Raw genomic sequence first — 14,326 nt, 5'->3', positions numbered from 1 at the left:
AGCCAGAGAGGAGCCGGGCGGTCCTTTGGCGTGCGGCTGTCCTGGGGAAGTGGTGGTGAGAAGGGGAAAGAAGATGAGGAGGCTGCATGAGAAATGGGGGTGTCTGTGTTTCTGGGGACAGACCCAGGACGCAGCAGGGAGCTGGGGCTGGAGCGTGACCCAGGGGCTGCGGAAAGGCACTGAAAGGTCAGCAGGGGCCAAGTGCAGCCCAGTGCCTTGACGACCTGCCCAGGTCACCACTCCTCCCTCTTAGTTTTGTACCTCCAACTCACAGCCCATTTCAGCAGGTGTGTCCCATGGCTCTGGGGCAGTGGGGTGACAGCCCCACCTCCTCAGGCACCCTTCCTGCCCCATGCCCAGGTCAAGAACACCACCTTCCCTTCACCACCAGCTCTGGTTGAGTCCAGCATCCCTGTTGGGAGACGGCACACCCCTGTTCTCTGAGGAAAGTTGCTGGAGAGGAGGGCAGGGACCCACCTGCAGCAAAACACAGCTCTTCGTAGGGGAAAATACCCCCTAATATGGCTGCATCCCTCAGACTCATCCCAGCATGGCCATCCCCCTCATCACCCCCAAACTAGCTGCCACCACAAGGGATGCTGCCCCTGCACTAGGGTCAGCCACATGTGCATGCACTGATGGAGCAGGGAGACGTCCCTCAGCTCCCTTCCTCTTCCATGACAAGGCACTAACACCCAAAACTGCCCTTCTCTCTTCCTGCCACTTCTCTCTGCCCAAAGGCATCCTTCCCCATCGCTAACTCTAGGTAGACTCCTGCTCCCTGCTTTTTAAGGGGCTCAGAGGAAGCCAGCATCTGCCAAGAGGCAGGGAGGTGAGCTCCCAAACCAAGTGGGAAAAGGAGCATCTTCATGGTTTCACTGGTATTTTAAAGCCAGTTCTTGCTCTGCTTGGTGTTTTAAACCAGGATCCATCATTTCTCTGTGCAGCAGAGCGGAGGCATCAGGATCAAGCTCATTGCTTGGTCCCAGTGCCTCTTCCTTATGATCATCCCTTTGATCTCCACATTTTTCCAGAACTTAAAAAAAAAAAAAAAGGCTATAATGATGGCCCAGAGACTCAATCCTGGGAAAAGGCAAGTGATCACGACTTCTAACTCTGCATTCAGGGAAATGAGCCCTGCCTTTTCCAGCCTAAGATACCTAGGGGTACCCCTAAATAGCGAGGGCCAGAGCATCATTTTCCCCTTCTCAAAGCAGTTGGGGAAAATGGATGTGGTTTCCACCTCCTGCTCTGATGACTTTTAATGAGAGCCATTACCAGCGGTCCCACGCTGGGCCTTTGTCAGCTTTGCAGCAAGCAAAGGCGGCAACAATACCACAAACCTCCCCCCAGTAATCAACCATTTCCAATCAGATGCGTCATCGCTGCAACCACCATTTTTCTCCCATTTTTTTGGCCCTGAGTTTGTAACGCGGTTGCTCGGGCGGTTGCCACTCGGTTCCCACGCTGGGGCTGTCGAGGAAGCTGGGCAGCGATGCCATGGCAGCTCCGGGAGATGGTTGGGGTGATCCTGGGTCTGTCGACCCCTGGAAGCAGGGCTGCAGTGCCAGAGCTGGATGTGGGCTGGGGAGACTGGGAAGGTCCAGATTCCTGGGGCCAGGAGATTGTACAGGTTGGAGGGGGGGGGGCTGGTTTCCTTACTCCCCTGCCCTTTCAACATCTAGAGACTGGGCATTGGGGTCACCGAGGTCCCCCCAAGCCACTGCTGGGGGGGTCAGTGAGACCATGTGTCTGGCACAGATACCGCTCTCAAAGGGACCAGTCCCTGCCATGGGGACGTGCCACTCACCAACACGACTGGTCCCCCTGTGGCTGCAGGCAACAGCCCTGGCTGCTCTTCTGCGTTGGGGACCCATCGCCCACCAGCTGCTGGAAATAAGATGGGGGCTTCCCTGAGGATGGAGGCAGCCACCTCTGCTCCTGCAGGTTCTTGCTCCTTTCCCAAGACATCTCGGGTCCCACATGCCGTGGTTTGACCATGGGGAACTGCTCCTGCACCAAGCAACCAGGGCCAGCGTGGCTGTCACCCACCCAAGGCCGCTGTCCTCCAGGCAGGAGGAGAAGGAAGGAGCCAAGCTCCCTCCTGTGGCCGCCTGCTCTGGGTCCCACCGGGCTGTTCAAGGCTGGGAAGGAGCAGGCGAGGAAATGCCCTCAGCTCACTTCCCTCCCAAGCCTCCTGGTGCCAGGACACCCCCGCCCCCCGGCTTTGAACCCCTCTTTTGCAGGGGTGCAAGGAGAGATCCTGGTGCTGTGTCCAGCCCCTGGACCGACCCAGCCCTCAGGTAACAAGACAGTGGTGTGCATGTGGAGGGAACCACCAGCCATCTCCCTGAGGTCACACCTGGTCAACGCTAGGAACCAGGCTGGCACTGGAGCTGTGCAGGACCCCACGGCTGTAACTGCTTTCTCCACTGACCCCACAGGAACCTGGCACACACCAGGGCAGAGGACAGCAGCTTCCCATGCCACCTTCCTTCACATCCCCCCATCCCTGTGTCTCTGCCATCATCTGGCATCTGCCTTCCTTCTCTTCCACCTAATTTGGGGAGGGAGAGCAGTTTGGGGGCCAGTACAAACAGGGAAGCAGCCTCATCTGCTCTTCTCACCCACCAGAACCCTCACTCCAGGCTGGGCTGTCCCCCCATCCCTTTCCTTTTCCCTCACGTCCTCTGGGCAGAAGATGAGGGTCTGGCCGTCCAACATCATGGGCCTGGGGAGAAAGTCCATGGGAAGAGGCTTACAGGGCTGTTTTACCTAGGGGAGGTTTTGGGGGACGCTGAGAGGGAAGGGGGCTGATGAGGGTGCTGGGCTGCTCTGACTGCTCCAGTCCCTGCACCCCTCCAGCGCAGGAGGTTGCTCTTTAAGTCCCTCTTTCCTCCCCTAAGCGCCTTAGGGAGCAGGGGCGAGAGATGCTGGTGCTTTTTATAGCAGCCATAATCCCCGCTGCTCACACCGCCTGCGCCCTCCTGCCCCGAGGCCCAGAGTTGAGCCTCTGAAATGGGGGCAGCTGCCCAAAAACTGCCACTAACCCCTTTGGTTCCCAGCATCGCCTCTCTCCCAGGGCACAGATCCCAGCTGGGGCTGGTTCTGGGCTCAAAATCCCTTTGCAGAAGGCATTGAAAGACCACAAGTGTTGCATCCTTCTCCCAGTTGCAGCACGCTGCCAGGGTCGGACAGGCAGACAGACGTACAGAGACATGTGGATGAGCACTGGAGCAGCTGCCGAGGTTTCCCACTCTGCTCTGAGAATCATGGAGCTGGAACCACCCCCATGGCACAGCCTTGAGAAAGCCCCCAAGAGAGGGAGGACCTGGGTGAGGCTGGGGGTTTCTTTCCTTTCTAATTCCCCCTGCCTTTAACGAGAGGGAAACTGAGGCAGGGAGGGAGCGAGGCAGGGGCAGAGCACCCCTAGCCCTGCAGCGCAGGAACAGAGCCCTTTGCAGGTGAGCTTTAAAGGCTGACAAAACTCCACGCCTGGATGTAACCCCCGAGACATGAGCTTCAGTGTTTCATCGGGGTTGGTTTGGTGCTGGGGTGGCTGGTTTCCTTTGCCCAGGCTGCACCTGCGAAGCCAGGGCTGGCATTTGGACCATCCAGGCTTACTCCATGGGGATGGAGTGGGCTGGAGAGAAGGGATGTGAAATGGGGCAGCAGGAGGTGTGATGGGGTGGGATCAGGTGCCTGGGAGAGGCATACTCCACCTCCTGTCTCTGTCCCAGTGGCCAGCACCGTCCCCCCACCCAGACCCAGTCCCGGTCCCCCCCATAACAGCTGCTTCACTCCCTATTGGGGACATCCCCCTCTGGTCCTGCTCCCCATCCTTCCCCATGGGTGTCCCCAGTGGGGATGTATCCCAACATCCCCCTGAGAGGTGGCAATGCAGCATGGGGCCACCAGCCCTGGCCAGGCAGTGTCCTTGTCCCCCCCTGCCAGGCTCTGCTGCCCTCCCCACTGCCACGCCATGTCTCCCTTAAGCAGCTCTGCTTCTACTTCTCCCCAGCCAAAAGTCCCCATGCCTCTGCACCCTGCCAGGCGGGATCCAACACATCTTTTAACCTTTTACTATTTCTGTTTTTACTGCCCACAGCAGATTAAATTTTCTCCAGCCCCCAGGACCAGGGGGTCTCGCAGGAGAGGGCAGGAACTGTCTAAAGCCATTCAGACCCTGCCTGCCAGATCATCCCTTTCCCCCCACTGCAGGGCTGGCCCCTGTCTCCCACGGGCTCTTTGCAACACATTTGCTGTAATTCTCCCTTTAAACACCCCATGGGAAACAAACAAACAAACAAACAAACAACAACAGAGGGGTTCTTCTAGGTCAGGCTGCGCTAAGACGGTGAAAGCAGATTAATTTCTCAGAAGAGCAATTCAGATTTTTCTTCGCCTCCCTGCCAGGGACCAAAGCAGGGCTGGTGGGCAGGAGGCAGCGTCAGGAACACACACGTCTCCTGGGCACATGCAGCTTTTGGTGTCACCCCTGGGGGTGGCATTGAGCTGGGGCATCCCCAGGTCCCAGCCCAATGATGGTCACACAGGTGGGAAGGAGAAGGTGGCACCTCTGGGACCCTGACAAACCAGGGTGGGTGCCCACAACCCAGGGAGGAGGAAGGAAGGAACTGTGCCACCACTCCCTCTCAGTGCCCAATGTCCCCAAGCCCATCCTCATCACCCACTCGTGCCCACACCCCCACGAGGCCCCCAGCAGTCACACTTGTTTTTCGCTCCCAAGGAGTGCCGGGAAACTCTAAAGCCGGAGGATTAGACTCCAAAGCGAAGACCTGGCCCGCCGCCAGCCCGGGCAGGGAACAGCACAGGGAGGCCTTTCCCGAAGGCTCAGCTTGCTCCTGGTTGGTGCTCCAGCTTTGTCCCCATGTTCACCACCCTCCCAGTCACTCAGCCGCTGAAAGCAAGAGCAGACTTGGGAGCGGGGGAGCTTGGGGGAGTCCCATAGGTGGGGAGGAGGCAGGAGGTGACCATGAGACTCACTTGGTGCCTGAGCTGCCCTGAGCTCCAGCTGGGCAGTCAGAGCATCCCCTGCTTAGTGTGGCTTCTCCAGTGTGTAATAGAGGTTGAGCACACGCTGCAAGACCTTTCCTTAGAAGATGGGCACTGGGGGACATCTCTCCCTTCTCTTCCACTGCCTCTTTGCACAAAACCTGCAGGAGGTTCCTGCCTTTGGAGACCTGTAACCCTGGGGCAACTGGAAGGAAAAGCTGAAAACCAGCTGGAAACTCAAGATACAGGAACCCTCTACTGGGCTGGTTTAACCTGATACTGGGGGGCCCTGGGTAGGGCGCAGGGAGCAGGCTGGGCGAGAAGTGCTGGCCGGAGGAGAGCCGCACGATGGAGCCAGGCTGGGGCCAGGTTCCTTGGGACCAAGGCTGAATGCCACCATGGAGGTGGTTTTTGGCATCACAGGGCTCTCCCTGGGGATCACCACCTTCCTCCAAGCGGCATCAGCACTTCAGCCTTACCCAGGACACCATCCCTTCTGCCAAAACACCTCCGGGCTGAGAGCAGGGCTTGGGGACATAACCAGCCCTTCCTGCCCCATTTGTTGTCCTCTCCTGCCCCACGCTGCCTGCAATGGGTCAGGCAGAGCAACGGCTCTGCTCGCAGTGCTGCTCCCCAGCAAGGCTTATAAAGAACCTTTGTTGCATGGACCCACCACTCCCCCAGGAGCTGGGGTGGCCTGGGGGACACCCCTCCACTGTCACTGGTGTGATAGGGTCACTTCATCACCTCACTCCGGCTGAAAACTTTCTCTGGAGGGGTTTGATGTTCAGGCAGGTCACCCTGCAAAGCAGTGTGTGCTTACCTTGGGGGAACCAGCGGGCAGGGACACCATCAGCCCCAGGTTAGACTTGCTTCATCTGGAGCTTTTTTATCTTTTCATCTCCAAGCAGTGGGTGGCAGAGGCAGGGCCATGGCGGGGAGGTCTGAGACAAACCGTGCAACAAGCCTCGAGACAAGCCAGTGCTTGTACATGGCCCAAAGGGTGCATTTTAGAGTAGCCCCAAGCAGCCCTAATACACAGAGTTTTCCTCCCAGCACCTGACCCCTGAGCAATGCACAGGGAATGGTACAAGAGAAAAGAGGGAGCATCCCTGCCCCAGCCCCAAGGAGCGTGGGGGATGGCAGGATCCAGTCCCACAGGCTGCCCTTACACCCGCACATCCCCTGCACCCACTCCCCGGGACACCCCACGGCAATGCACCCCACACCAGTGAGCCCACCGGGCTGCATGGGGCCATGGGGCTGCCAGACCAAAGGCAGAGGGGCTGGTTGCCACCTCCCCTCCGACCACAGGGACCAGGCTCTCCTCCCCCCAGGGAAAAGGTTATTTTCACGCTGCCTCCCCGCAGGAACTAACATAAATTGCTTAAATGGCTGCAGCGCTCAGGGGACAGGCCCTTTCAGAGCCGAACTGCACACAGGGAGGGGAAAGCCCAGGGGACTTTTTAATAACTAGCAAGGGGAGCTATTAAAGTGTTTTACTGCCTCGTTAAGACAGTCTAATCTCTGTGTATATCTTGAAAAAAAAAAAAAAAAAATTGGCTTGCTGGTGTTTTTATTGTAACAGAGGTGGGTGTTTTCTGGCAGCGGCCGGGATCCTGCCTGCTTTACCTGCTTGTTTTCTTACCTGACGCCAGCACTGAACAGCCCAAGAACAGCCCAAGGGCAGCAGCCGGCAGGGCTGGGCAGAGCGCTCCTCCCAGGCAGCGGCGAGCCGAGAGGCTGCAGATCTGCACTGCGGGCTGTTTCCCACCCGTGGGTGCTTCTCACCCCACTGCTGCACCCACCTTTCAGCAGGACGGAGGTCCCCAGAGCAGTTTTGGGACATGTTGGCTCTGGATGTGCCTGGGAAAAGCCCAGATGTGCGTGATCCCTTGTCCGGGCAGCCCAGAAACAGGGCAAGGGATGGCAGGGAAACTGTGATGTCTCATCCACCCCTCCAGCTCCAAGGGCTGGGATTTGGGGAATATCCAGGTACCTCCTGGGGAGCCCCAGCAAAGGCTCATCTGCGGTGATATAGAACCATCCAACCACCGGGGTCAAGGTTTGGAGAAGGAATGGGCTGGGCATTTTGTCTCTAAGGTTTTGTTCACTTTATTTTTTACCGCAGCCCAGCAGAAAATGGGGAAATCCTGCCGAGTCCTGCTGGCTCCAGCATCCACCTCTCCATCTGCAAAAGCTCAGGGTTTCAAAGCCAGAAGCCTGAACGGATGCTGAGGCCGGGATGGCAGGGCTGGATAAGCTGCTTGCATTTGCTTTGGAAAGGCTGATGTTTGCATGAGCACCGTCTCCAGTGCTTTTAAAGGGACCCACCCAGGAGCAAATCCCAACAGCCTGAAATCAGAGCTGTGGCTGCTCCCACCCTGAGCTGGGCTGGAGAAGTCCCTGCCCTACACCCAGAATCCCCCCTGGGGTGGAGGAGGCAGAACAAGAGAGGCAAATGGAGACCTCAGCACAGCTGACAGGGCCAGCAAACACATCCTAGCAAAATCTCCCCTGGAAATTTGGGGCAGGAAGGGCAAAGCTGCCATCTGTAGCTGGAGACCTAGTTCAGCCAAGGTCTTCAATATGGCCCATCTCCAGGAGATCCAGTCTCACCGGCATCCTCGCTCCCGACAGACATGCTCTGGTGCCCGGCTGCTTTAGGAAGAGTGATTTTAGGTGTCATCACCCTGGTGTGAGAAGGGACGCGGATCCCCAGACATGTGGCCTGTGCCTGTTTCAGGACTGGGGTTAAACCTGCCCTGCCTGCAGAGCTGTCGGCAGCTCCAGAACGTTTCAGCCCAGAGCATCTCCCCTTCCCTTAGAAACCCCCATAAGCTTGGCAAAGCACCAACAGCGTGGCCTGGGAGAAATGCTACCATTTATTAAGCCAGCTATCTTTTGCTGAGAATTATTTTAACAGCATTGGAGGACTTACCCTGTCTCCCCCCAGGACCCTCAGCGGACTCATCACATGCAGGGCTAGAAGGAAAGCGGGGTACAGCCAGCCTTGGGGGACGTGGTGGCTCAGCAGCAGCAGTGGAGCTATGCAGGTTGCCACAAGCTGCTCGCAGGCGACAGCAAGCCAAGCATGGCTGCTCCGGGGCAGGGAGATGGGATGCTTACGTAGGGCAATCCGGTCCCAGTTCACTGGGATTCCCCCAAGTCCTTGGCAGGTGCCATCTCCAGAAATTTTGGACATTGTCCTGTTCTTCATGTCCATCCAGGGAAGCCCTAAGGTTCTGCAGGGGAAGGGAGGGTGTTTGGGGTGCTCAGCATGGAGGGTAGTTTCCACTGAAGGTGCTGCTTCAGAGACACACAGCTGAACCTGACGTGCACCCAACCACCTTCCTAACCACGGCCAACTCACATCTTGCATCTAGAAAGAATCACAGCCAGGTCTTCCATCTCTCTTGGCTTCCCATGGACGTCAGGAGGTGTTGTCCCCATTCCCACCACCCCAACAAGGAAAGAGCCAGGCTGCAACCCATGCAGGCAGGGGAAGCACCGTGCTGAGAGCAAAGCCGTCACAGGCCAGGGACAGACATACCCATGGTTGTGAAGCCAGGACCCTCCAGGTTTGTCCACAAGTGTGGAAGAGACCCCCTCCTTGAAGCAGGGGGCTGCGGGATGCTGAGGTCCTTCCCTGCATCATCTGGCAAAGGCAGCAGGTCTTGCCCAAGCTCGCACACAGCTCCAACTGCAAGCCATGCCCTACAAGGCAGTGAGGGGTGTGCTGGGAGGCATGGTGGGTGGACAGTAGAAGGCACAGGCAGAAGCCAAGGCTAAAAGAACAGAGGAGATGTCTCCAGGGCAGGGTTGCTGCAAATCCACTCCAGCAGAGGAGCCTCATGTTTCTGTTTGCTGGTAGTAGGCAGAGACCTGGCACCATTCATCACACAGATGGAGAATCCCAGCCATCACATTGCATCAAGGGAAAGCACAAGCCTTTCTGAGTCTGAGCCCCACAGGCTCTGCCAGGCTGCCTGTACGCTGCCACATCCTGGGGTTTCTGCAGGGCCTGGTCCCAAGGTGGAAGACAGTCCAGAAACAAACTGGGAGAACTGGATCTCCATCTCCCGCCCAGTGCTTTGCCCTTCTCACGTAATCACATCGGGAAGGGAAGTCTGCACCATCATCCTTCCTCCACAGGGCACAGACAAGGGCTCCACAGCCCAACAGGAGCAGCTACAGTGACCACCTGATCACGCTTCAGATCAGAGACGTTTAAACCAGGCAGGGCTTCACCCTCAGGGTAGGGGGTTTTAGGATCCACCATGTGCTGTGGTCAAACCCCAGATACCCCAGGTCAGCTCTACCCTGGATGGACACTGGCCTTGAAGATGATGATGGGAATGAGCACATTCAACAGGGATGTCCTGCTGATGGTCCTGCCCCACACCTTGCAATCCGCATGCTGGTGCCACCAAGCTGTGGATGCATGGGAGTATCTCCTGTCCTCTCTGGGTAGCTGGTTTGGGGGAAAGGTCCCCAGTTTTTGCAGATAGGAGGCTGAGGATTAGAGGGGAGAGGTCCCAGGAGTCCCACAGTCCCAGCTTTCCCCACCAACCCTTCCCCACCACCAACATCAAGGACAACAAAGCAGTGGCCAGCCACCTGCAAGCACCACCCCAGAGCAAAGGATTAAATTTACAGGGACCCACCTCATCCCGCCTCTCTCAGAAATTTGCCACAGGGTGGGCACCCCATCCCGTAGGGCTGCATCACTGATGAGGGGGTTAGAGGAACAGTGCAACACCACCAAGCCAGCCTGTCCCCCCCCTCTCCAGCCACCTCAGCTCTCCCAACGGGGAAAAGTGAAGCAGAGCGGGCAGTTGGGAGAGCTGGACTGGGAAGGCGAAGCCACAGGCTACAAGAACGTCACATCATCCTGAGACTGGAGCCAGCGCCAGTGGGCATCGTACTCCAGGTGCAGTTTGCTGTTGAGTTTGCAGTTCTCGAAGTCAGCCTCAGCTTTCCGAGCCTTCCCACCTGGGTTCCCCTTCCCCGGCTTCTCCCCAGCCCCTGATGGCAATTTGGTGTCTCTGCCTGGTTCCGGAGAGGAGGGCTGCTGGCCCAAATACCCGTTGGCCACCTGGGGCTCCTTAGCAAACCGGTGATCCTGGGGCAGCCCAGGTGGGGAGAGGTCCACGTGGGGCCACTCGTGCTCCGCTTTGCCCTTCTCTTGCTTTGCAAGACCCCTCTCGGGGTCAATCCTGACCCAATCCTGCTCCGCCCTGACCAGGGCTCTGCCCGGCACAGGTACGGCAGTGGTTTCGGCGGCGTTTTGGGAATACTCATCCATGTCATCGGCCAAAGTGTCCAGGTAGCTACCGACAGAGATGCTGTCCAGCCTGTCGTTGGGGTCCTGCAGGCTGTCCCAGCTGCCCCGCCGCGAGGCTGCCTGGCTCTCCACCAGGCTGTACTGGCTGCTGGCCAGGCTGCTGCAGCGGCTGGTCAGTGTGCTCCTCTCCTCCAGCAGCCACTTCACCGCCTCGATGCCCTCGTTCACCACCACCAGCTGCTGCAGGATCTTCACATCGACCGCTCGCAGATAAGCCTGGCAGGGAGACAGAGAGCATGGGGTTTTGGGGGGGAACCAAGGTGACCCCAGTGGTCAAAGGACCCAAGTCCCAGCACACCCCAGCAGAGGTGTCACAGTGGTGGCCATAGGTCTCCCAAGCTGCTTGATGAACAGCATGGCATGGGGGAACACCCTGCAGGGAACCATCTCAGGGGACGGTGTCCAAGACCTGGGAATGTGACTGTCAGGGACCAGTGACTTACGGCACTCAGCATCAACCAACCCCCTCAGGGACATAAATCCATGGCACTTCGGTCACTGCCTCCTATGGGACAAGCAAGGAACTGGAGGCACTGGGTGCAGATCTGAGCCCAGAGCATCCTCCAAGCCTTGGGAGGCAGCTGGCAGGGCAGGAGGAACCAGGCAGGGGCACTGGTCAGAGCAAGGGTCGGCTGGACCATCAGCACCTCCCCACCCTGTTTTGGCCAGGACCCTTCCCGCATTTACTTCCCCCTTTCTAGAGTCTGATCCAAGCCTGCTGACCACATGACACAGCAGGATTTGGAGCCTGGAACCCAAATCCCTCCCAAAAAGGGGGAGGACAGTGGGGGTGACAGGCACTGCTGATCACACTGCTCTCCTCGCCAACTCCTTCTCCGCCCAGCCAGGGGAAGCTCTTTGCAAAACTTCAGTTGCTGCAGAAACATCTGTTTTCCTAACGGAAAGCCCCGCGTGCCAAGACATTCCTGTCTGTGTGATACTGGCCGCCGAAAGCCACTGGATTTCCCCTGCTCAGGACACAAATATTTTGCCAGGAAAGGGAATAAGGCAGCGGCGGTGGGGGAGAGGGAGAGAAATCCATTGCAGGACAGGTATAGGCAGCCTGGGAGCTGCGGATGCCCACGGACATTCACAAACACACCCTGTCCCCAGTACCATCAATCCATGATGGAAATCCATGCCATCCCCTGGGATCTTTTCTACGCCCAGTGCCCGGTCCCCAGCATCCGGTGCCCTCAGAGTCACCCGCCCGCCCACGGGTGACCCGCCAGTCTCTCGAGACCCTCGTCTCCGGTCCCACAGCGAAAGCAGCAACAAAAGCATCTGAGGAAGGAGCCTGGGAAAACTCCAGCCAGGGTTTCGGCACGTGACGCCTCTCAGTCCGGAGGACACATAAAAAAACAGGGGCAAAGATTTGTAGAGACCTGACACCAACCCTCATCCCCTCCCCACACTCCTCAAGCTGTGTTTAAATGAAAAATAGCAGCGATGTGCCCAGATTGGGGCCAGAGCCAGCTTCGAAGTACAGAAACTTCCTTTCTAGGCAAGTTATTTCAAAAACTGCCTACAATGGCCTTTTCTGCACACACTGCTAAAGCATCTGGCCTTGGCAGGGAGAAGACGCAGGAGGAGGAAGGCCGGGAACCCCTGGTGGGGGGGTTACCCATTTTTCTCTGCCTCGTGCAACCGTGGCTGTCAGAGACACCAGGGGATCCACCCCGAGAGCAGAGGGTGGGAAAGCACTCCCCACTTTCCATATTGTTTGCTGGAAAGAGTCAGCCATTGATTTGCTGCTATTTCAGGCCAGCCTGACCCCGTCTTGTTGTGCCCCAAGAAACTCCCTCTCCAGCGAGGCGAGGGTAGCATGGAAGGAGACCAAGGTTCAGCCACTCTCTATATTCCTCCAGATGCAGTAATGGTTACACCACACCGACCCTGTACCCATCCCAAAGCCCACACAGTGCTCCCCGCACAGTGCCCACTGGCATCTGGACCCGGGGCAGCAGCAGCATCCAAAAGGGAGGAAGGAAACTGCGGTCCTGAGTGCGTGGCAGAGGGTGGAGGAGACCCACCTGGATCTCTGCTCCGGAATGTGACACACTGCACTGCTCCGTGCCTCAGTTTCCCTGTGTGCATCCTGCAACGCCATCCTCTCCCCATCCCTTTCTTTCCAAGGGGACTCCATGTGCCAGCAGAGCTGGGGGAACCATCATGCTCCTCCCCATGCTCTCTAGGGGCAGGTGGGGAGAGCATCTCCCCAGGGGGGATACGGCCCCGCTCCCCTCCCCAGCCGGCAACAAACCTGCAGGCACTTTCTCCCTTCAAGACATGTAGCCCCAGGGATAAAACATCTAAAACATCCTCCTCAGAGCAGGAGGCAAGAGTGGGAATTTGCTGTCTTCTCATCCCACCACCCACTCCCAGGCCAGCTTCTCCTCCGAGCACTGGGTTTTGCTGGTCTCTGCTGCTGGGAGGGGAATTTCGGTTCCTGTTCATAGGGATGGGGAGATGGGGGGGAGCCCTGTGCTGGGTTTTGGGCACCCAGGTGCCATCCCCAGGTGCGAGGCACCTCTGCTTCTTCACCGGCCGGTGAGGAGAGTCAGGGCAGAGAAAGGAAAAGCTTTTCTGAGCCAAGGTTAATAACACAGGGCCAAAGCCAGGCCTTGCAGCCTGTGATCTGACCCTGCCTGCACCTGGGCAGGGCAAACACCATGGCTGCTTCCTTCTCCTCCTCCTCCTCTGAACAACCCAGGGCATGCAGACCTTTCTCCTCGGTCAGAGTGCAGCCTGGAAGCCGGAACGGAGGGAGGATGAAAGCTTTTACACCGATGGGGAATATTGAACCGGGCAAAGCATACGTGTGGAGAGCTCAGGCTGGCTGAGTCCCCCAGCCCCCCAGGTGGCAGGCAGGGACGCGGGCGTTTTTAGCCCATTTCCCTATGGAAACGATGCTCATTCCCTCCCGCTCGAGTATGTGTGCGTGGGAGGGTCCCTTCCCCCAGCAGCACTTGAACCCATTGCCCAATCTCGCCACGTTTCCCGGAGGCGCAGGCATCGCCGGTATTTGCTCCCTCCGCGAAAAGAGGGAGGCGAGGAAGCTGCCACCAGCACTCCCACAGTTCCCGGGAAAGGCTGCCAATGGAGCTCAACCCTTTACTAGCCACTGGAGAAGCCCCAGCAGGAAGCAAACCCCAGGAAATCTCCCAGGGATGCTTGTGTCTTGTCACCCAGGGATTGACACCCGTGGGGGGTGGGGGGCTGCCACCGTGTCCTTGGCGAAGGTCCTTGCCCTAAATCCTGATCTCCAGAACATCCCGGTCCCCATCGGACCCAGTGCCGAGGGGGTGCGTAGGGGCGGGGGGCAGGATGGGGGTGGCCAGAGGGGTCCGTGGGACCCCCGGGGGGGGATGCTGCGTGGCAAGGGGGCAGAGAAAGGCCGGGTGGGGAGCTGTTAACCCCCATAGGAAAGAGCAAAAGGGGAGGTGGGGGGTGTCCCCAAAATGCAGGCAGAGCGCGGGGCACTATTAGGGGGCTGTTACCAGGGGGTGGCAGGCAGTTACCGGGGGTGGGGGTGCAGTTATCCCGGGGATGGGCATTTATCCCGGGGGGAGACAGGCAGTTACCGGGGGGGGGGGGGATACGCAGTTATCCCTGGGAGGGACACGTAGTTACCGGGGGTGGTGGCAGGCAATTAGCGGGGGGTGGCAGGCAGTTATCCCGAGGTGGGGCAGTTATGCTGGGGGATCAGGCAATTATCGGGGGGGGGGGGGAGGTGGCAGGCAGTGCCCCCGGTGCGGCGGGACTCACCAGCTCGAGGCGGAGCGCCCGGAGGCGGTCGGCGAGCGGCGGTCGGGTGCCGCGGGCCGGTGCCGCCGGTGGCGCCGGCGGTGCGGGGGCGTTCTCGGCCCGCAGCCCCCGCAGCAGCCCGGCGGGCGGCCGCCGTCCCACCTTGCTGGCCAGCTCCCGCAGGTCGGCGGGCAGCGCCTCCCCGCCGCCCTCCAT

The 14,326-nt window shown here is 58.7% G+C and overlaps 1 protein-coding gene across 1 annotated transcript; it reads right to left on the bottom strand.

Moving 5' to 3' along the window:
- Positions 1-9,889: 9,889 nt before the first annotated feature.
- Positions 9,890-14,326, bottom strand: LURAP1 (leucine rich adaptor protein 1). Its single transcript, XM_074152545.1, has 2 exons — positions 14,132-14,326; positions 9,890-10,579 (listed from the first exon to the last, which is right to left on the bottom strand). The coding sequence occupies exons 1-2, from the start codon at positions 14,324-14,326 to the stop codon at positions 9,890-9,892; spliced, it is 885 nt and encodes a 294-aa protein (XP_074008646.1).

This window comes from Numenius arquata, chromosome 8, assembly GCF_964106895.1.
Source record: "Numenius arquata chromosome 8, bNumArq3.hap1.1, whole genome shotgun sequence".
NCBI classification, from domain to species: domain Eukaryota; kingdom Metazoa; phylum Chordata; class Aves; order Charadriiformes; family Scolopacidae; genus Numenius; species Numenius arquata.
The sequence above is the reverse complement of the archived record's forward strand: the minus strand, read 5'-3'. Positions and strand labels throughout refer to the sequence as shown.